The 21,762-nt window shown below is 39.3% G+C and overlaps 1 protein-coding gene and 1 pseudogene across 1 annotated transcript; one reads left to right on the top strand and one right to left on the bottom strand.

The window, feature by feature from the left end:
- Positions 1–21,762, bottom strand: part of LOC142150656 (uncharacterized) — a 60,192-nt pseudogene that overhangs the window by 27,012 nt on the left and 11,418 nt on the right.
- Positions 94–5,163, top strand: LOC142149559 (uncharacterized). Its single transcript, XM_075204887.1, has 5 exons — positions 94–296; positions 376–475; positions 596–693; positions 828–939; positions 3,954–5,163. Exons 2-5 carry the CDS (start codon positions 445–447, stop codon positions 4,982–4,984), a joined length of 1,272 nt encoding a protein of 423 aa, XP_075060988.1. The 5' UTR covers positions 94–296; positions 376–444; the 3' UTR covers positions 4,985–5,163.

Genomic DNA, 21,762 nt, shown 5'->3' with positions numbered 1-21,762 from the left:
TTTCCAGGCACTAGGAAACGCCTCCTCGGTTTGCCTATGAAACCCTAAATAAAATTCCAAATATGTGGATTTTTATTCACCTGGATATCTCTCTCCATACACAGAATTACACAGCAGTGATAAAGAGACCTGGTGAGTGTGTGACACCCAGGAGCCGCCCCTGTGTGTCAGTAGGATTGAGCAGGACCCAGAGCCCCATCACGGTGCCTGAACCTCACTCACTGATACGTGAGGGAAACAATGACCAGAAGATCCTGGAACTGACCAACAAGATCATTCAGCTGCTGACTGGAGAGGTGACTGCTGGGAATGGGACATTATATAGTAACATTAGGGGATGTGTCTGGATGATGACTGTGTCATTGTATATGTCAGGTTCCTATAAAGTGTCAGGATGAGTGGGAGAAAGTAGAAGGGCCCAACGGTCTGTACGAGGATGTGAAGATGGAGAATCACCAGCCCCTCACATCACTGGGTAAGAGGAGACTTTCATTTATTGTAAAGAAAGAGAGCAGTTTTGAGGGCAATCTAGATACACTAATCATCTGATAATCGCATATAAGCAATGTACTCAGTCACTGTGTGTTCCCTACAGATGGATCCAGTAACAAAAATACCCCAGATAGAGATCTCCGTCCTCTTTATTCACAGGATTGTACACAGGAAAATCCCAGGATCCCACAGGAGTATCAGGTAGATTTTAGGGTCTCGTCAAATCCCAAAATTACTTTTAATTATACATTCTGTAAAATAGCTGTATGGATCTAACACAGATATTCTTCTGTTTTATATCATTTTATGATATTTCTATTTTGTGGGTTATTTAGGATGATGTCCTGACTGATATTAAAGTAGAAATTACAGATGGAGAGGAAGAGACGTATGTGAGGGGTGATCAGCAGTGTAAGGAGGAGGAAATCACTACAGATATCAGCACAGGTGAGTAATAAACACTTATTACAGAAAAGAGTCAGTGTTCCAGGTTGAATGAGGTTCTTTCGGTTTCAAAGAGTTAATGACTCAGGAATGCAAGATTTATTGTGACGTTTACCTTTATTTTTAAAATTAATATAACCTAAAAGAAAAAGTAAATCAAATACTTAGCTTCCAATATGTTCAAGTAACGGTCAATTTCCAGGACCCCACTTTCTCATGAAAGCTGGAAAAACAATAGACACCTTTCTGAAGGTCCAGTCATGAGACAAGGGTCTCTCTGGCTACATTCCAGTTTTATACTCAGAGAACAAAGGGTCTTGGAATCAACTTACATATAAGGGTATGAATATATTTTCAGACTTGCTGTTGGTACATTACTTATAAGAAAGAATATATTCTCGCTCATGTGCAGAAGCATCTGAGACAACACCCTGGTATATGTGGAGATGTCTCGGCCCAGCCTTTGATCAGAGAAGCATTTTACAATACACACAGGAAAGTATGAAAACAACAAAAATAGAGCTGAATGGCCATTTTGATAGACCTGTCACAGTCACATACTCAGCTTATTTAGTAAATATAACAGTCATATATTCTACACCTTTCTCTGTCAGTAATAACTAATGAGGATAAAGTATCTGCCCAATGGGACAGTCAGCAGCCATCAGCCCCTATTAGACTCCTGTTCTCCTCCTCCCATCATATCATTGTGTGCTACCAGCCCAGAGATCTGACCAGTCTCCTCCTCACATCATATCATTGTGTGCTACCAGCCCAGAGATCTGACCAGTCTCCTCCTCACATCATATCATTGTGTGCTCCCAGCCCAGAGATCTGATCAGTCTCCTCCTCACATCATATCATTGTGTGCTACCAGCCCAGAGATCTGACCAGTCTCCTCCTCACATCATATCATTGTGTGCTACCAGCCCAGAGATCTGACCAGTCTCCTCCTCACATCATATCATTGTGTGCTACCAACCCAGAGATCTGACCAGTCTCCTCCTCACATCATATCATTGTGTGCTACCAGCCCAGAGATCTGACCAGTCTCCTCACATCATATCATTGTGTGCTACCAGCCCAGAGATCTGACCAGTCTCCTCCTCACATCATATCATTGTGTGCTACCAGCCCAGATATCTGACCAGTCTCCTCCTCACATCATATCATTGTGTGCTACTAGCCTAGAGATCTGACCAGTCTCCTCCTCACATCATATAGTGTGTGCTACCAGCCTAGAGATCTGACCAGTCTCCTCCTCACATCATATAGTGTGTGCTACCAGCCCATAGATCTGACCAGTCTCTTCACACTGTCTGGTGTAGCTCATGGGCTGTTAGAGCGAAAGACACCATGAATTTACCCATGAACATCCTATACTGTCGATCCTGGGATACTACCCATAATCCTCTCTCTATGACCACGTGTCATTACTCATTATCTTCCCTGTGTAATAATCAAGGAATATTCTATCCTCAGCTATATAGTAGCAATGTTATGCTAATGCAAAATATGAGATTATCCCCCTTCCTCTAAGATCACAAACACCCTATCACAAAGTACATTAAACACAAATTCCACCTTCTGACACACACAGAACTATAACCACACACCCATAATTGTACAATCTACATGATTGGATGCTCTTCATCTGCTGAGCTTAGTCTGTACCCAGCTCTGCCCTTATACTTTACTTTGTACTGTTGCCCATCTGTGTCCTGCTCTGTTCTCCTACTCTGTCCTGATGCTCTCCTCTGCTCTGTACAATGGTGTAAGACCTGAGAGTAGTGTAAACTTATATCCAGGTCTCACTGCTGATTTTACCCACGTCTACTCTACTTTTGAGGCTCCACTGTTTGTATATGAGGAGAGTGTCTAGCTGGAAAATGTCCCTGGCTAATGAGGCTTCTTGGCTAATGAGTCTTCCTGCCCTAGGATCCTGGCTTGGCAGCGTGTAAAGTCCAAAATAAAAAAAAAATATATACAACGCTGAGGACAGAAACACCGCTACTTCTATAACATATAGATACTATGGGCCTGGTTTAGTCGGAGGGAATCTACACTTAACTCGTGAGTGTAAATTATATCCCGTAATTTACACAATATTCCAAGTCACACAAATCTGTAGATCGTGCAACTCAGAATACTGTGCAAATTGCACAAACACCTCTTTATCTGCCTTATGGACCGGCGTGCATGATACACTTAAGTGTATCAGTCACAGGGACCCTGTAAGGCAGATTAATGAATTTAAAAAAATTAATGTAAAAAATAAATTATGCTTCTTCCCCCACTAACAGCACCCGTGTTAGTTAAGCTGTTTGGGAGGGGGTGCAAATCTTTTTTTAAAAATGTAATTATTTTTTAAAATATTTTTTAACACAACAAGGTCTGTTGCACCAGCAGAAAGCACCCGCAAAAGATCCGTCTCCTAAAGACCTATTTGCGGCTTGCTTTCAGCTCCACATAGCATGTAATCTGCTTGAACACACCTTTACATTGCTAGGCTCACCATTAATTTCCCCGTTCTACCTCTCTAACCGCAGAGAGGTACAAGGAGGAGATCCGTCTCAGTCAGAATACAAGCTGAGACGGATCCTTGGCTAAAAGTGCTGTTTGCACTGATTAGTTGGAATTGCGTCCAACTCTAAATCAGGCCCTATATGTTCTATAATTAAAAAACATAATTTATTGGCACCATCATATACATTTCTTATTATACAATAACCAGTTGCTGTTTGGTGCACTAATTAAGGTAACAATAAAACCACACACAATGGCTAAGTAAATGCAGAACTTGTTTGTGGTTATTACAGTGTGTAAAGTCTGCATTTTGGCTGGAGTTGATGAATCTGGATGTGATCTGTGTGTCACTGTGGCTGGGTCTATGCATTGTGCTTGGTAATACAGGTTTATAATTGCCATGAAGTGTTTGTAGTTTGCAAATTAAAAACATCTGAACATTTCAACATACTCATTAGATGTCTGTTTCCATACATTTATTCTATTTTCAGCAGATGGATGCAAACACAGGAATATCTCAGAAGGAAAATTCATTGTTTCAACAGATTGTGAAATAGAAGATAACAACATAAATATACATCCAATACTTCACAGAGCAGATAAACCATCTGATCCCTCTGATCATGAGGAATATTTTCCTGATAACAAAAGCTTTACAGTTACATTATCTCTTCATAAAAAGCAGATCACGCACAGACGTAAGAAACCATTTCCATGTTCTGAGTGTGGGAAATGTTTTTCTCATAAAGTAACTCTTGTTAATCATCAGAGAACTCACACAGGTGAGAAACCATTTCCATGTTCTGAGTGTGGGAAATGTTTTTCACATAAATTAACTCTTGTTAATCATCAGAGAACTCACACAGGTGAGAAACCATTTCCATGTTCTGAGTGTGGGAAATGTTTTTCACGAAAATCAAATCTTGTTGAACATCAGCGAACTCACACAGCTGAGAAGCCATTTCCATGTTCTGAGTGTGGGAAATGTTTTACACGAAAAGCAAATCTTTTTGAACATCAGAGAACTCACACAGGTGAGAAACCATTTCCTTGCTCTGAGTGCGGGAAATATTTTGCAGGTAAATCATCTCTTATTGAACATCAGAAAACTCACACAGGTGAGAAGCCATTGCCATGTACCGAGTGTGAACAATGGTTTATAAACAAATCAAAACTTATTAGACATCAGAGAACTCACACAGGTGAGAAACCATTTCCATGTTCTGAGTGTGGGAAATGTTTTGCACAGAAATCAGAAATGATTAGACATCAGAGAGCTCACACAGGTGACAAACCATTTCCATGTTCTGAGTGTGGGAAATGTTTTGCACAGAAATCAGAAATGGTTAGACATCAGAGAATTCACACGCGTGAAAAACCATTTTCATGTTCTGAGTGTGGGAAATGTTTTACAAAGAAATCAAAACTTATTCAACATCAGAAAATTCACACAGGACCAAAGCAATTGGAAATGAAACAAGGTTGCTGCGATACTCCAAATATTGTGAAATCAGTTGATTAAAATAGATGATATAGCAGTACATAGCTTGGCGATCAAAACAATCCAAACATTTAATGACCCAGGTGCTCACCTCAAGTCAGATGCAAATCATTCTGAATAAAAAGGGCGGCACTCAAGGATTTGAACCAGATATAAAGTGTCAAAAATTAATTTTAATCTATAATGTACAATTTTTCAGATAATCCAAAACTTTCATAAGTGATAGCATACTCAACATTGAATTTAATAAGGTAATATATAGACATGTGTTACTCGTCCAGGTGCAAGAGTTTAGTGTAAATATCCACCATTTAGCGTTAGCAGTTAGCGTGCTGGTGAAATCCGGAAACTAAAAAATGACAACCAGTGAAACCCAATAGAGAAGAGGGCACGTGTTTTATCTCTGGAAGAGTCCCGTGCGTGTTAAGGAGTCAGCGATCAAGACGCTGTGAGATAGAGAAAGTTAGCATATAAGTAATGCCTATATTCACAGCTTGTAAAAATGTAAAGATAAAGAAATGTGCTCCAATAAGTGAATAGAAAAATTAGAGTTTCCACAGCTAAAGGTTGTGGATACACAAATAAATTGATAAGATTATCTAATACTTTTGTGACAGGATGGACCGCCTATACCACCCTGTCTGTTGTTACTGGGAACCGACTGGGCTTACTTTGCCACCGTTCCCTTTCGTTTTCCCAAAAGCGCCCTCTTGCAGCAGTAGGAGGGGCTTACACGAGCTGCCACCACTGGACTCCTATACCGGCATCCAGAACCGGGTTTCTTCTGGGTAACGGACACTGCTAGCGTATCTCGTTACTGGTGTACCTGGGCTGGTACTCCTGACCTCTTACTATAGATCAGGAAAGCTATGGATGGATCTCCCCCTGGCCTATCACACTGACCAGGGCTGCATGGGTAGCAGGCAGAGCAGTGGTACCGGAAAGCTTGGGTCCAAACCTCAGAACAGCCAGAGAAAGGATTAGTTTTAGGGTCTAATCTGCAGTTCACAGGAATACAGCAATATTGAAGATGTTTCCAAGCAGGTTTTTGAAGCAAGATGTTTATTTGCTCTTACTGGTTAGAGGTATCGGTGACCAGGTCAAATGTTGAAATCAGAATAACAAATACAAACTAATGCCTTTTATACATTTGAGACACAGGCTATTTTTAGCATCAGGATGTACCCTATTTACACAAACATGGATTTACATGTATTGCAAAGCTAACAAAATTTACGCTTATTTATGAAATTCACTCTGGACAAAAGGCCACACAGTAACGACCCCCGGCATACACTTCATCACAAAACTTCGTTAGCAATTCCTGCTATCATACTCCCTTGCAAATATGCCTAATTGGAGGTTTCCACTAGTAACCTTACAAATCCCACACAATGACACTTCCATACAAAACACATTCCAATACACCAAAGACCTCCATCCACAAAGGCCTATTGTATCAGATATATGCTTTAGAAATAAGGCATATTCTTTAGTAAGGTTAAAACAGGAAAAATGAGTTTACCTGGTCTCAGAAATAACGATTTCCTATCTCAGAATATATACAATATAAAAAATAAGTGCATATGCAATTGTATAAAGTGTGCCCTGCACTCTTTCCTTTAAATAAATTCATACCAGAAGTTATTTATTTAATCCAGTCACAACTTATATTTGGAAAGATCCTTTATCCCTTCTTCAAGCCAAGAAAAGGTATCCAGTCACAATATTCAATTATGCATGGTACATGGGAAAAGAAGAAAATATGTAGTCATTTTGTAATATAACAATCCTTTTGTATGTGTTCAGGTGAATAATTTTTGAATTTTTGTTAACAAGGTTTTTTTCGATATGGAGATTGTGTAGAATATAAAACTATTAAAAATAAAAAAATTCAAAAATTACACAATTTACCCAATATGGCATTACATATAAAATTGATCAATTCATTACATTTTATACAAAAAAATCTTATATATATATATATATTAGAATGTTGTTGCAGATTACTATATGTAGGGAAAACATTTAGACCACTGAAAGAAAGAATATCAGAACATTTATATAATATTAAAACAGGAAAAGACACATTCTGTAAACAAATCCATAATTGCTCTATGAAGATTTTTGTAGCATACAAGTGGTCATTCAGTTGGAAACAGAAATTTTGAAAAAATATTTTTGACATGAGAAATGACGGATATATAAATTAAATGCTCTTGTCCCTTATGGTCTAAATAAGGAGTTTGAATTAAAATATTTTTTAAGCTGATTATGTTGCTTTGTTGTCTTTTTTTTCCCTTATTTTCAGATGTAGGATCATAATTCCTGCAAATCCACAGCAAATATTATTAATATTTTGAAATACACATAATTCATTGTAATTGATTAATTCATTGTAATTGATTGATTGCAATACACTGTTTTTTTATTCGCATTAATATTGTATAATTTAACATAGTAAAGTGGCATAAAGGAGCTTTGCTGTGCACTTGTTTACTATAATATATCTGTGTACCAAAGAGATATAAATGTAAATGTCTGCTTATCTGCATTTGTTGTCGCTGATACTGGATCTCAGGAGGTGCTCCCTCAAATCAAGGCTGGGAGAATGCAGGCAGTAAAGGTGGCAGCAGGTAAAGCCAAGGATACAAGGGAACTGTGACTGGATCACTATTAAATAACTTTTGGTAAAAATTTATTTAAAGCGAAGAAATTCGTCTCTTGACTAACTTTACTGTAGGAAATGCCTATTTCTGATGCATATATCTGACACAATGAGCCTGTGTTTACCAAGCCTTTGGTGTATTGTGGCTTGGGAAACTAGCTTGTTGTATGTCCCTTTTGTTGTTGTGTGAATATGAATTCCGAACGGTCTGATGAAAGGCCATGTGTTAATTACATCTTTTGATGTGTGAGGTTTAACTTGGAGACAGGAAGGTTGTAATTTAAAACGGGCTGCCCATTTCCTGCATCTCAAAGGTGCAGGAAATCACAGCAAGGGGTTTTAAGAATTTTAAAGCTAAGTATAAATACTAGTGACTTTGCAATGTATGTAAACTTATGTTTGTATGAATAGAGTATATCCTGTTTCTAAAAATAGACTATTTCTGAACTGTATAAAAGATGTGCTCTGTGAGCATGGTATCATTCTTCTGACTTCATCTGACCTGACCACTGATACCTTAAATCAGTGGGACTGTCCTTGTCAGGACACTTGAGCAATAAACATCTTGCTTTAAAGACCTGCTTGGAATCATCTTCAATATTACTGTTTTCCTGTGATCTACAGATTAGACCCTAAAATCTAATCCGTTCTCCGGCTGTCTCTGCGGTTTGGGCCCAAGTGTTTCCAGTACCACCGCCCGCCTGCTACCTGCAGCCCTGGTTAGTGTGATAGGCCAGGGGGGATCCATTCACAGCAACCCGGGTCCATAGTAAGAGGTCCGGAGTTACCAGCCAGGTACACCAGCAAGGAGACACGCTAGCAGCGTCAGTGACCCAGAAGGAACGTGGTTCAGAGTGCCATAGAAGGAGCTCAGTGGTGGCAGCAGGCCCCTCCCACTGCGGCAGGAGTGGCGTATTCGAGATAACGAAAGGGAACGGTGGCAAAGTAAGCCCAGCTGGTTCCTCGCAACAACAGATAGGGTGGCATAGGCGGTCCATCCTGTCACAGGAATAAACACTGGAAAGCAGAATGTCCAAAGCACAGGATACAAATTACAACAACCACTGACCAGCTGGTCATACAGTTATATCTTTTTGGTGCGCAGATTTATTATAGTGTCTTATGAAGGAATATTTCTACCTTTTAAAGGGTATTACACTATTTTGTGTTTTTCTACTTTTTTCTGTGCGAGCACCTGATCTCCCAAGATATTTCCTTAAAGGACATTTAGAGGAACCTTCTACAACCTTTGAAGTGCCTTTCATTATCAGCATTCCGGTACGCATATTTTTGAATACATCTATACAAAGAAGGCGCCTACTTCATATCTATTTGTCATATCTATTTTCATTTCTGGACTGACCAGGTCTTTGGAGTGGTGCTGCCACATGTACATATGGGGCTTTTTTTCATATGAAAATTGCATTTGTTTATGTTAGATATACAGTGAAGCGCCAAGAGGTTTCATATCTATACGGAGTATATATATTGTATAAAAATTGTTTAATCAGCTTATAAAAGGAATCAAACATAGAAATACATCTGTACTACATACTTAGATGCCTAGTATGTTATCAGACAAATACATGTTGTGTCCCAATGATAAAAATGCAGATACAGTCAAGTCCATAAATATTGGGACATCGACACAATTCTCATATTTTGGGCTCTATACACCACCACAATGGATTTGAAATGAAACTAACAAGATGTGCTTTAACTGCAGACTTTCAGCTTTAATTTGAGGGTATTTGCATCCAAATCAGGTGAACAGTGTAGGGATTACAACGGTTTCTATATGTGCCTCCCTGAAAGTCTGCAGTTAAAGCACATCTTGTTAGTTTCATTTCAAATCCATTGTGGTGGTGTATAGAGCCCAAAATATGAGAATTGTGTCGATGTCCCAATATTTATGATCTTGACTACATAAAAATGCAACAGAGAAAACTGCAGATATATCAGACCCTCCAGCCGGCACCAATGCCGATGGCCTAGATATATATACAGGGCCGGACTGGGACTAAAAATCAGCCCTGGCATTTAAAGCACACAGGCCCACGTGTTGTGGGCTCCATGCACTATATTGTTGCACACTGATGCTGGCGCAGTACAACATGATGTAGTATGAGTGTGTGTGTGTGGGGGGGGGGGGGGTATTTATTTCTCCTAATGACCCTCAACATTACATTATTAGCACCCCAATTACATCAATAAATACCATGACAATACATTACATTACAGCGTCCAGCATCACCCCCCACATTACAGCGTCCAGTATCACCCCCCACATTACAGCGTCCAGCATCACCCCCCCACATTACAGCATCCAGCATGACCCCCCACATTACAGCAACTGGCATCACCCCCCATATTACAGCGTCCAGCATCACCCCCCACATTACAGCGTCCAGCATGACCCCCCACATTACAGCAACCAGCATCACCCCCCACATTACAGCATCCAGCGTCACCCCCCACATTACAGCGTCCAGCATGACCCCCCACATTACAGCAACCGGCATCACCCCCCACATTACAGCGTCCAGCGTCACCCCCCACATTATAGCAATACCCTCTCCTACTTATTAGCAATACTAAGCACCAAACACCTTACAACATTGCCACCAGCACGCCACCCCATACTACAGCAATCAGGGCCATCTTAACAACATTATGGGCCCCCGGGCAAAGCAGTGCACCGGGGCCCCTAGATATAGATATAGATTTATAGATATATACATATATAGATATATAGAGATAGATAGATGTACTTGCTCAGTGACCCTTGAAGGTTTCTTTTGCAGGTTTTTTCTTTTGCAGGATTATTTATTCTCATTAAGAGCCATGCCTATAGGGCCCCCTTGTCCGTGGGGCCTCCGGGCAGCTGCCCATCGTGCCCAATGGGAAAGATGGCCCTGACAGCAATACCACCAATTATACAGATGCCACTGTAGGAAACAATGTTTTGCTTTTTTCAAATCTCCCACAAAATAGCAACAACAAACAGAGTACTTACACACACATATAGGTAACAGGTACCCTTTTCCCTCAATTAAATAGTAATGGCAGAATTTTCATGAATCATTCCACATGAAATAAAACGAACATATATCTAAAAAAAACATAACTATTGAATGATCAGTTGAACCCACACGGCCGCATTTAAAGTATTTCCATCTACAGCAAAATGTCAGAGAAAAATATTTTTGTTTTACTACAGTAATTGGATATGCGTCTTTTCTATTCATTTTAAAAAACACAGTATATAAATTAAGGGGGATAGAGGAGGTGGGTGAGAAATAATTGGATGTGATCCATCAGTTTGATTAGATAGGAAACATTTAGATTATTTACCTGGAGACGTCTACCCCCTTGACTCACAGGCAGGGCTGACAAGAGGAATTTTGGGCCCCGATACAGCAACTTCTTTGGGCTCCCATATATTCAACAATGAAAGACTTGCCTTTGGCAGAAGTTCATATGATGCCACACCGTAGTGTGCCCAGTTCATATTATGCCACATCGTAGTGCCCCAAGGTCATATTATGCCACATAGTATTACCCTCAATTCATATTTGGTCATGCAGAAGTGCCAACAAATCATATTATAGCATAGTAGTGCCCCCAAATCATATACCATACAGTAGTGCCCACAAATCATATTATGTCACAACAGTGCCTCCAAATCATATTATGCCACAATAGTGACCCCAAATAACATTATGCCATAGTAGTGCCCCCAAATCATTAGTAAAGCTCAGACAAAAACTCATTCACAAAAAAAAATTGGTACAGCATATCAGATACTGAGTGTGAGTCCCAAGAGCAGCTTAATACATCATTTACAATGCAAACAAAAATAGATATATCGACACAATTACAGATAAAATTTATGACAAGCAATGTTTTTTCCTCTTAATTAAAAATCTCTGTACAGATAATATGCAAAAAACATTACAGCACAATAATGAGCAATACATAGTGTTAAACATTATTGGATACGTTGTAGTGTCCCCAGTTCAAGAAAGGATGGTTAAAAACATATTGCACACGAGAAAATATATGAACTTACCTGATTATGGCATCATGTGTTCTGTTCTCCTACTGGGCACGCTGGGCGAGGAGGGATCAGCAGCTGTCAGCTCACACAGGCAGTCGGGAGCAGGAATAGAGGGCAGTGGTCGAAGCAGAAATTTAGGAGTGGGGTATAGAAAATATAAGTGAATGGAGTATGAAGGCTTGATTTTTTTTATTTTTTTTTAACACTTGTCCCCTCTGTGCATTTACATTCTTCATTATTACTTGTGTTTTATGATAGCTGCATCCCTGACATTCAAATTCTTAAGATGTCTCTCCCTTTACACTTTCTTTTACCTATGCCCCTGCACCATCTTCTCCTTTGTCCCTCTCTCCTTTCTCCGCTGGCTCTCACACATCTTCCTGTACCACCTACTCCCCTGGCTCTCTCACACGTCTTCCTGCACCCTCTACCCCCCGGCTCTCTCGCTCCTCTTCCTGCACCCCCTTCCCCCTGGCTCTCTCACCCCCTCTCCCAGCACCCCCTTCCCCTTTGGCTCTCTCACCCCCTCTCCCAGCACCCCCTTCCCCTTTGGCTCTCTCAACCCCTCTCCCAGAACCCACTTCCCCTTTGGCTCTCTCACCCCTTCTCCTAGCACCCCCTGGCTCTCTCACCCCTCTCACAGCACCCCCTTCCCCTTTGGCTCTCTCAACCCCTTTCCCAGCACCCCCTTCGGCTCTCTCACCCCCTTTCCCAGCACCCCCTTGGCTCTCTCACCCCCTCTCCCAGCACCCCCTGGCTCTCACCCCCTTTCCCAGCAGACCCTTTGGCTCTCTCACCCCCTCTCCCAGCACCCCATGGCTCTTCCACACTCTTGACCTCCCCCCGAAAATTGCGGCACCCCCGCGACCCCCCCCCCCCCCGAAAATCGCGGGCACCCCCCCCCCCTCTTCAGTAAAAAAAAAAAACAGGAAACTCACCACTGTAACAGTGCACAGCATAACAGGGGAGGGACCTGAGGAGCGCGCAGCAGAGGGGGCTGGTTCCTGGGGAACCAGCTTCCAAAAAGACGGGAGAAGTCGGGCCCATCCAGCCATCGGCCCTATATATATATATATATATATATATATATATATATATATATATATATATATATATATATATATATATGTACACACACCTGTCCTACCTTGGCTTCACAATATTTTATATTGTAGATTACTACAAAAAGGTTGTCACACCCTTGTTCTCTGCTATAAGGCTCCATATAGATTTATTTCCATTGCTGGATGTACATTATATTATTATTGTTGTCACGTTGTTTGTTATTTCCAGAATCAATCAACTATATTGTTATATATTAAAATATAAAAAGTGATCTATACTCAGTAATTATCGATTATGAATTAATTAATATTTATTGAATGTTGTTCATCTTTATGTCTTTTATACCGCTACTTTTTGATGTAATAATGTTATGTTATTAGTCGGCTTATATGTGTAAAATGTTTTTGCCAACATTGACTTTCAATTTTTTTTTTAAGTGATAGATATTATACATTTTGCACATGTTGTGGTACTAATCTTTTTTAATAGATAAATTTGTGAATATTTAAAAATAATATTCAAGAATGATTCCTCTTTTACTTCAATATCTGAGAATCATTTTAAACATAAACCTGGCCAGATCTGCACTTCAAAATGAACCTAATATCACAGCACCTACACGCCAAAGAAGAAGACGTCTTAGAAGAGCTCGTGTGTTCAGGCCACGCCAAACGCTTCATGTTCTGCACAAGGAAGACATTGTTAGACTGTATCGGCTCCTTCTATGGCCATATTGGCGTTATATGAACTTATCAAGTTAGATATTCAACCAATGACCAGAAGAACAAATGCTGTTCCAGGCATCACCGAACTAGTGAGTACTCTTCATTTTTTGGCTTTTGGTTCATTTCAACCAACGGCTGCATCTTGTGATGGAGATGTCACAATCCACATTTTGCAGGGTTTTTTCAGAGTAGTAAAGGCTATTCTGTAACATGTACAAGACTACATCTATCTCCCACGTAACACAAGACAATGGCAAGAGGTCAAACAAGCTTTCTATGTAATTGGAAACATACCTAATGTAATGGGTGCAATAGACTGTACCCGCATTGTATTCACACCTACAAAAGATATGGAGGAGGTGTGTCGCAACCGAAAACACTTCCACTCAATGAACATGCAAGTGGTATGTGATGCCCAAGGGAGGATTATTAATGTCAATGTATCATTCCCTGGGTGACCCATGACTCATATATACTGCGTAATTCTTACATTTTTCAGGAATTTGAACAATCAAGACTGGAAGGCGGATGGTTATTTGGTGAGTTATATTGTAATACTTTACTATGTCAAATATGTTAATTTGCTTGTTTTTTTTTAACATGTAACACTACAGTCATGATCGAAAGTTATGAGAATTGCATAAGTATTGTTATTCTCCCAGTTTGCTGCATCAGTGTTTTTCTACTTTTTGTCCAGGTGTTGCTATGGTGCAGTCAAGCAGAATTAGATTTATTTTTTTTGAGATTTACATACATTTTATTTGCAGCGCTGACCCTGCTTTTTGGAGACCCCTGTAAATCGCCCTACCATGCTGTCAATCAACTTGTGGCCCACATACTGACTGATGGCCATTCTTGCCTGATCAATGCTTGTAGTTTGTCTGAATGTCGTGGTTCTTCAGTACACATATTAAATTAGTGACATCATTTTTTAATATTATTACAACACTTGAATGGCAGTAGTTGCAAATAAAGTATATGCCTATTTTTGTGTCTAATCACTTAAACCTTTCTTTGGACTTTATTCATTGAAATAAAATCTTATAACGTGGATGTGAAAACTGAATTATTTATTTTTTTGTTATTTATTTTCAATTAGGTAATTCGGGTTATGGATTAAGACCTTGACTTTTAACGCCTATATCAAGACCTCGTTCCTCTGCAGAACACCCTTACAACCGTGCCCACATGGCCACCCGTGGAATTATTGAAAGGACTTTTTGAATTTTGAAAAGTAGATTCCGTTGCTTGGACCGTTCGGGTGGTACATTACAATATTCGGCTGACAAGGTCTGTCAGATATTTGTGTTGTGTTGTATGTTGCACAAAATCTGCCTAGAGCACAATATTCAAGTAATTCCTGATCAAAGTATACCTGAGGATCAAGATGTTGTTACTGCAAATGAAGAGGATGTAACGTTAGGAATCCATGTACGGGCAAAACTTGTCAGAGACTTCTTCTCTTGTAAGTAAACTAATTCTGTTAATACTTGGATGATAGCTGTTTTTTATTTCTATGTCTAATATTATTATACACTATTTAAAAGCATTTGCCTCTATTTGACATAAATACTCTTTCAATGTTGTACACCTGACACTGTCCACCCTTCACTTGGCCAATCTCCTACAACCTTGCTTTGATTAATTTGCACACATTAATTATCCTTTTACTCACCTTATAAACCAATTGATCACCCTCTTCATTCCTTACCAAACTACATTATTTTTCTTTGTGTATACAGTGATATCAATGTAGTAAAATTGCATAAATTATAAATATCTGTGAAATGGTCAAGATCTGTCCCAAATCATTACACTATAACGTACAATATTGAACCTTTAATTTCTCCTAAAGAATTATTTTTCCTCCCCCTGTGCCCCTTGTATTTTGTGTCACTGTGCGCCCCTCTCTTACCGTTTACTTTCTCTTCTTTATTATTTCTTACGTCTTCTTCTGTGTTCTCCTTTGTCTTCTATCTTTAGACTCCTCACTGCTGCGCTCTTCACTGTAAATGTCGGGGGTGATGTCGTCATGTCCGACATGCAGTGATAACGGATCAGGTAGGAGGACATACATACACCCCCTTACTCCTTGTGTTCATGTGTTAATCTTTATGTTTTATCATACATTATTTATGAATATTAACAGTTAAATATAGTGTATTCATTCTTACATTTCTTCTACACATGTCTGTATGTCATTAATTACTTTTTTTTTTTTCTCCATAGAATACCAACAAAGATGTCACATCACAGTAACCAGGATAATCCTTCTATGGTGAATAAAGATACATTTTATGGACTTATGTGATGTTACGTTTATTTTTTTGGTGTGTTTTTGAAAGGTTTATTTTGTTGATACTCACCTTAATATTTGTAATCATACTAGGGATGTAAATCAACCACACTACTATTGAATACATTGTAAATATTTGTTTTTTATAAATAAAAAGTTTGTACTTACGTTAATATATTTGTTGGTTGCATTTATTATTGGCATAACTTGGGTGATATGTAAAATATCAGTGTATCTAACTGTCTAGTAAATTAAATATTTATTACTACATTGTCAGTGTATTTATAATTACTAACGCTATATAATACACACATTTTATAAATGGAAATGATTCCCCCAAAACAGTGCTCCCTACTCTCTGGCTGCCTAAATACACATATGAATGTCACTACATTCAACAATACATCAAACCAAAAGTACAAAAGGCACATATAGTAAGATAAACACGTTATCATCATATAGTCAAAGCAAATGAAAAAACATGCACAATGTCCACCATAAAGTACTTTCTTCTGTAAATCAAGTGTAAATTCCTTTTATAGTTCTTTTCCATCAAATGACTCCTTTTGGTTCTTATGATGTCTCCCGGTGGTGGTGATAGAAAATTTTAACAAAGAGAGGAAAAAACACTGGGTTAGTGAATGGATCACCAATCACAGATTTCAAACATCCAGAAATACCACTAAATACAATGTGTTTGTTGTTAGACAATAATAACACCACCACACGTGTAGGGAGAAATCTTAAAGGTGGAATTACATGCAAACCATCAATAAACTTAACACATATATTAGTAAGTAAGTCCGCTTCCAAGGTGAAACTTCATTCCATATAGAACTCTCACGTTAATTCATTACCTGATCAATGTAAAAAAGAAAGTAGCATCTAGTGTATTACAATTTATTCATAAAACATATACAAACTAAAAACAGCTTAAAAAAGAAATTCTGTAAGGAATCCTGACACCAGTCAGCTAATGTACTCGTACCGGATAGAAGATAAAAGCCAGCATAAAGATATAAAGTCCCGGGCACAATCAGCTGGGCAATCAAATTTCATCCGTATACCGAGACGCTGCTGCAACAAGATAGACCGTGTTCTCTTACGCGTTTCGACCCTGCCTCTGGGGTCTTTGTCAAAGTGTACACGGGCTTCCAGCTGATCTTCATTTATACTCAAGATAGCCAATCGCTATCGAGATATTACGTTCGTAAATACCGAACCTGACTGAGATAATCGGTTCCTATCAAGGTCCAGACATACATATAACTGTCACGACTTGCACTCTGCAGCTGCTGTCTGCAGTGACTTTATTGGATTCATTATGTATTCTACTTGTAGTACCACTGCCCACCAAAGGGGCAACTGTGCTACTTTGATCATTTTCCTTGATTACTGAGAGTTGTGTCACCTGCATGAGGCCTATATAAGCCTGCCTGCTTCATACGGTCTGGGCCAGATCACCAAGTCATTCCTGTGAGCATTCCCTGTGCTCAGCTTCTATCTACTACTGCTGTTGTCTGCTATCTGGACTCCTGCAAATTACTTCATTGTATTCTCTACTGCTGTTACCTGCTACTGGACTCCTGCATCTTCAACCATTATACCTGGTACTTATAGTTCCACGCTGCCTGTTGAAATCTACTATTGCATTACAAAGTTGTTTGTTCCAGTCTGCATTACCAAGTTGTCAGTTCCAGTCTGCATTACCAAGTTGTCAGTTCCAGTCTGTATTACCAAGTTGTCAGTTCCAGTCTGCATTACCAAGTTGTCAACTCCAGTCTGCATTACCAAGTTCTGTTAAAGTCTTCTATATTGTTGATCCCATTGAACTGTTGCTCTGTCTTTCCATTTCGGTATATCTGTGCCACAATCCGTGGTGGATTGTTAATTGAGTTCTTAATAAAGCCACTTTAACCACTTACGCTCTCTCCGTGGTCATACCTGGGAAATCCTGACAATAACATTATAGCAAAGAACAATATATCTTACTTTTATCGTCAACATATACATAACAATTTGACCATCCAGGAACATACATTCCTCTGTGCAGTGTCCTTCCGCTGTTATATATAGGAGTAACGGATCACTGGCAAACTACTTTATCCAAAAAATGTATATGTACATATAAATACAACAACTGGTCAAAAGGATTAATTTAAAACCAAACATGAATACAGAAATATATCAAGATATAGTGAATCTTGCCTAGTTACGTGTGGATCTGTCTATCAAAAAATATGCTACACGAATCCACACGCATATAATCATAGGTTAGAGTATCACAGAGATAAGGGAAGTGGATTTCCACTACAGAATCCGAAATATATACACCAAGATCAAAACACCATTCCAATGAATGGTGACATACTGATCGAATGGGTTCATAATTCTGTCATTCCCCATATCTTAAATTATGTAGAAGATAGGAATATGGATATATACCTTATAAGTTAATATACACAAATCCAATCTTATAATGAAGCGGCACATTGGCAGAAAGTCAGATTGAACCGAACTTGTTAATTCAACATGACAATTGCTAGTATGCCAAATACCTAATCAAATCAAGACTATATGATATAACAATAAAAACAGGTGTATAATACATGACAAAGTGATCCATCAAGATATATATCACATAATGATGGAAAGTCTCATATGTAATGAAACGATCTGCGTGGTAGAGAGTATATAGATGAAGAACATTTCTGAATTCCCACCAATCAGCATCTATTTTCTCTCCCATAAGGACATAAATTCAACCAGAAAAAAAAGAAAATCTAAAGCAATTTTCATATTCCTCATTATTATAGACAACTACCTAAATAAAAAGGAGTTGATTATTCCAGAAACCATTTTAACTCGAATTCTGCATTCAGACCCTCTGGGGTTAGTGTTTTAAATTTATAAATATTTTCCATTTTAGCCTTTGCTAATCTGATCTCTTGGTCATCGCATCTACAATTACTGGCTATCTGTCTAATACCACAGAAGAACTCAATTGAATTGCGGTTATAATCATGTAGATCTCTGCAATGAGCAGACAAGGAATGGTTTATATTACCTTTCTTTATATTTCTCAAATGTTCCTCCAGACGGACTTTAAGGGGTCGGCTAGTTTTTCCTATGTACTGCTTGCTACACTTACATTGGATCAAATATATCACATTTTTTGAATGGCAGGTGATAAAGTCCTGAATTTTATAATTCAAGCCATTTACTGTAGATTTACACTCTGTGATTTTAGATTTATTGCTCTGAATGGTTCTACATGGTAGACACATGCCACATCTCTGGAAACCTGCAGTATTGATTCGTTGTTGCTTAGTTTTTCTAGGTAATATACTGCGGACAATATGGTCTTTTATATTTGGGGCCTTTCCATACACAAATTTAGGTTCCCTAGGTAGCTGATCTCTCAAAATTGGGTCACTGGTAAGTATCTTCCAATACTTTTTCACTACATTCTCATAATTTCTGTGTTTTCTATTATATTGCGTAATGAAAACTACATCTCTTTTCACATCGTTCAATTTTTTCTTTGGTTCCAATAAAGATATCCTATCCATAGTCTTTTTTTTAACAAATAAAATTTTTATTGTTTTTTATAAATTTTTCAAAAGGGGTACAGAAAGAAAAAAAAAAGGGAAAGGGTACATAAAGGGAATGGAACACAATGATCCTGAAAGCATATAGAATCAGAGCAATATCTATCTGACTATTTGCCATATATGGTAGACCCTGCTAATAGCCTACATACAGAAGCTCATTTACCAGTATCGTTAGTGGGCGTGAGTGGGGAACGTAACGGGGCTCCCTCCCCTTCGGTAACATAGTTATGCCAAGCTCTCCATTTAACCAGAAGAGATGATGTTAACGTAGAGTATGGGACACCCAGGGTTTCCATTTCAAAGTTAAATATAATTTTAAAGATCACTTTGGCCAGGGGTGGGGGGAGAGATTGCTTCCATGCCTGAGCGATAGCTGCTCTGGTTGCTATCAACACCTGACCTGTCACATATCTATCCCAACGTGGAAGAGCAGGTGGATAATGTTGTAATAGAGCCAACTCTGGCGTGGGAGGGATAGAGTGACCAAGGACTGAGTTTATCAATTGGAAAACCTTGTTCCACAATGGACGTACCACAGGACATGACCAAAATATATGGAGAATGTCACCACGTTCTGAACAATTGCGCCAACATAGTCGGGATATGGAGGGGCAAATTTTATTGTCTGGGGTGGCATACGTTCTATTCAATAGTTTTACCAACATCTCCGTATGGTTACGGCACTTAGACATTTTAAAAGAGTTGACAAAAATATGTTTCCAGTCTTCATCTGACAATTCTAACTGGAGGTCTGTTTCCCATTGGATCTGAGGTTTAGGGCTAGATTTACTAAGCTGCGGGTTTGAAAAAATGGGGATGTTGCCTATAGCAACCAATCAGATTCTAGCTTTCATTTTGTAGAAGGTACTAAATAAATGAAAGCTAGAATCTGATTGGTTGCTATAGGCAACATCCCCACTTTTTCAAACCCACAGCTTAGTAAATCTAGCTCTTAGATGCAGTGTTTAGGAACGATAGAGTATTATACCAGAGGGTAATGCTGGCTTTACTACTACCTTTAGTTAACGGGGAGTAATACCTGGTCAGGGGAGGTCATATCGCCAGATTTCTCAACGGTGGAGAGGCTAATAGATGCCTAATTTGGAGGTATTTATAGAAGTCACCCTTGGGCAGCGAATACAGGGCACTAAGATGCGAGTAGGAGGAAAGGTCGCCCTAGTCCAACAAATGACCTAAAGTCTGAATACCCCTACTGACCCAACCAGAGAGATTTAAATCTGCTATTTATCTGGCGATCACCTGTAACGACACACCCGTCGCGGAACGTATTAGCCCCTCCGTATCCCGGCACAGGAGGTCCCACACAGTCAGAGTGTCCCTAGTAAGGGCTGGCAAGGTCTCCGTGGGAAGCCTTCACTGACCAGGTACCCATAGAAGATCCGTCAGAGAGAACTCTGGGTTACATGCTATTTCCAGTTCTTACCCAGGGTTTCACCCCCCTTGGAAGGTACCAGTCCCGAACCTGGGACAAAATTCCAGCCTCATGATATTTTGTCAAGTGAGAAAGGGCCAGTCCCCCTTGTCGTTTCCCTCTAGTCATACACTGCATAGCAATACGTGGGGGTCTAGACTTCCAAACATATGTTTTCATCGGAGAGGTCAATTTGGCTAGTAACCCCGGGGAAAGGCAAAACGGGAGCATACAGAATAGGTACATTAATTTAGGGAAAAGCATCATTTTAAATGCTGAGATCCTGCCTAACCAGGAGACCTCAAAGCACATCCACGACCATATGAGCTTCAATAATTGTTGGTGTAGTAGAGAAAAGTTATGATCTACATTGAATCTAGATGGGAAGTTATTTGAATCCTAAGATAAGTAAGTCCAGTAGTTTTCCAAGAGTAAAAAAATTTATCTTTTAAGGCCTGCAATCTGGCTGCTGGGATATTTATAGGGAGTACCTCTGTCTTTGAGGAATTCAATTTATAAAGGGAAGGTCTCCCGAACTGAAACAGAAGGTCATGTATCGCTGGCAGCGAGGTCTCCGGGTTAGTCACGAACAGGAGTACGTCGTCAGCGAATAAGCACACTTTATGGGATGACCCTCTCACCTCTAGTCCTGTGCATCTTTGATCAAGTCTTATTCGTTCCGCCAGGGCTTCTATAGCCATCAAATAGATAATGGGAGACATGGGGAAACCCTGTCGGGACCTATGTAACCTGTCAAACGCCTTTTCGGCATCCAGAGATAGCAATAACATGTTATCATCGTTTTTATGGCATTGTTCTATTAAATGGAGAATACGTCTCGAATTGTCAGGTATGTCTACCTGTCACAAAACTCACCTGATCTGGGTGGTTCAATTCCGGAATGATGGGAGAATGTCTGTTAGCAAGTTTTGCAAATAT

The sequence above is a fragment of the Mixophyes fleayi genome, chromosome 4 (assembly GCF_038048845.1).
Source record: "Mixophyes fleayi isolate aMixFle1 chromosome 4, aMixFle1.hap1, whole genome shotgun sequence".
Lineage (NCBI taxonomy): Eukaryota > Metazoa > Chordata > Amphibia > Anura > Limnodynastidae > Mixophyes > Mixophyes fleayi.
Note: the sequence above shows the minus strand (reverse complement) of the source record. Positions and strands in the feature narration are given on the sequence as shown.

What these genes read in the sequence shown, in the direction of transcription:
- LOC142149559 (XM_075204887.1), top strand. Translation starts at nt 445, where the DNA reads ATGGAGAATCACCAGCCCCTCACATCACTGG. An exon ending in CCAGCCCCTCACATCACTGG is followed by an intron (nt 476 to 595) that starts GTAAGAGGAGAC and finishes TGTTCCCTACAG; the next exon opens with ATGGATCCAGTAACAAAAAT. An exon ending in CACTACAGATATCAGCACAG is followed by an intron (nt 940 to 3,953) that starts GTGAGTAATAAA and finishes TTCTATTTTCAG; the next exon opens with CAGATGGATGCAAACACAGG.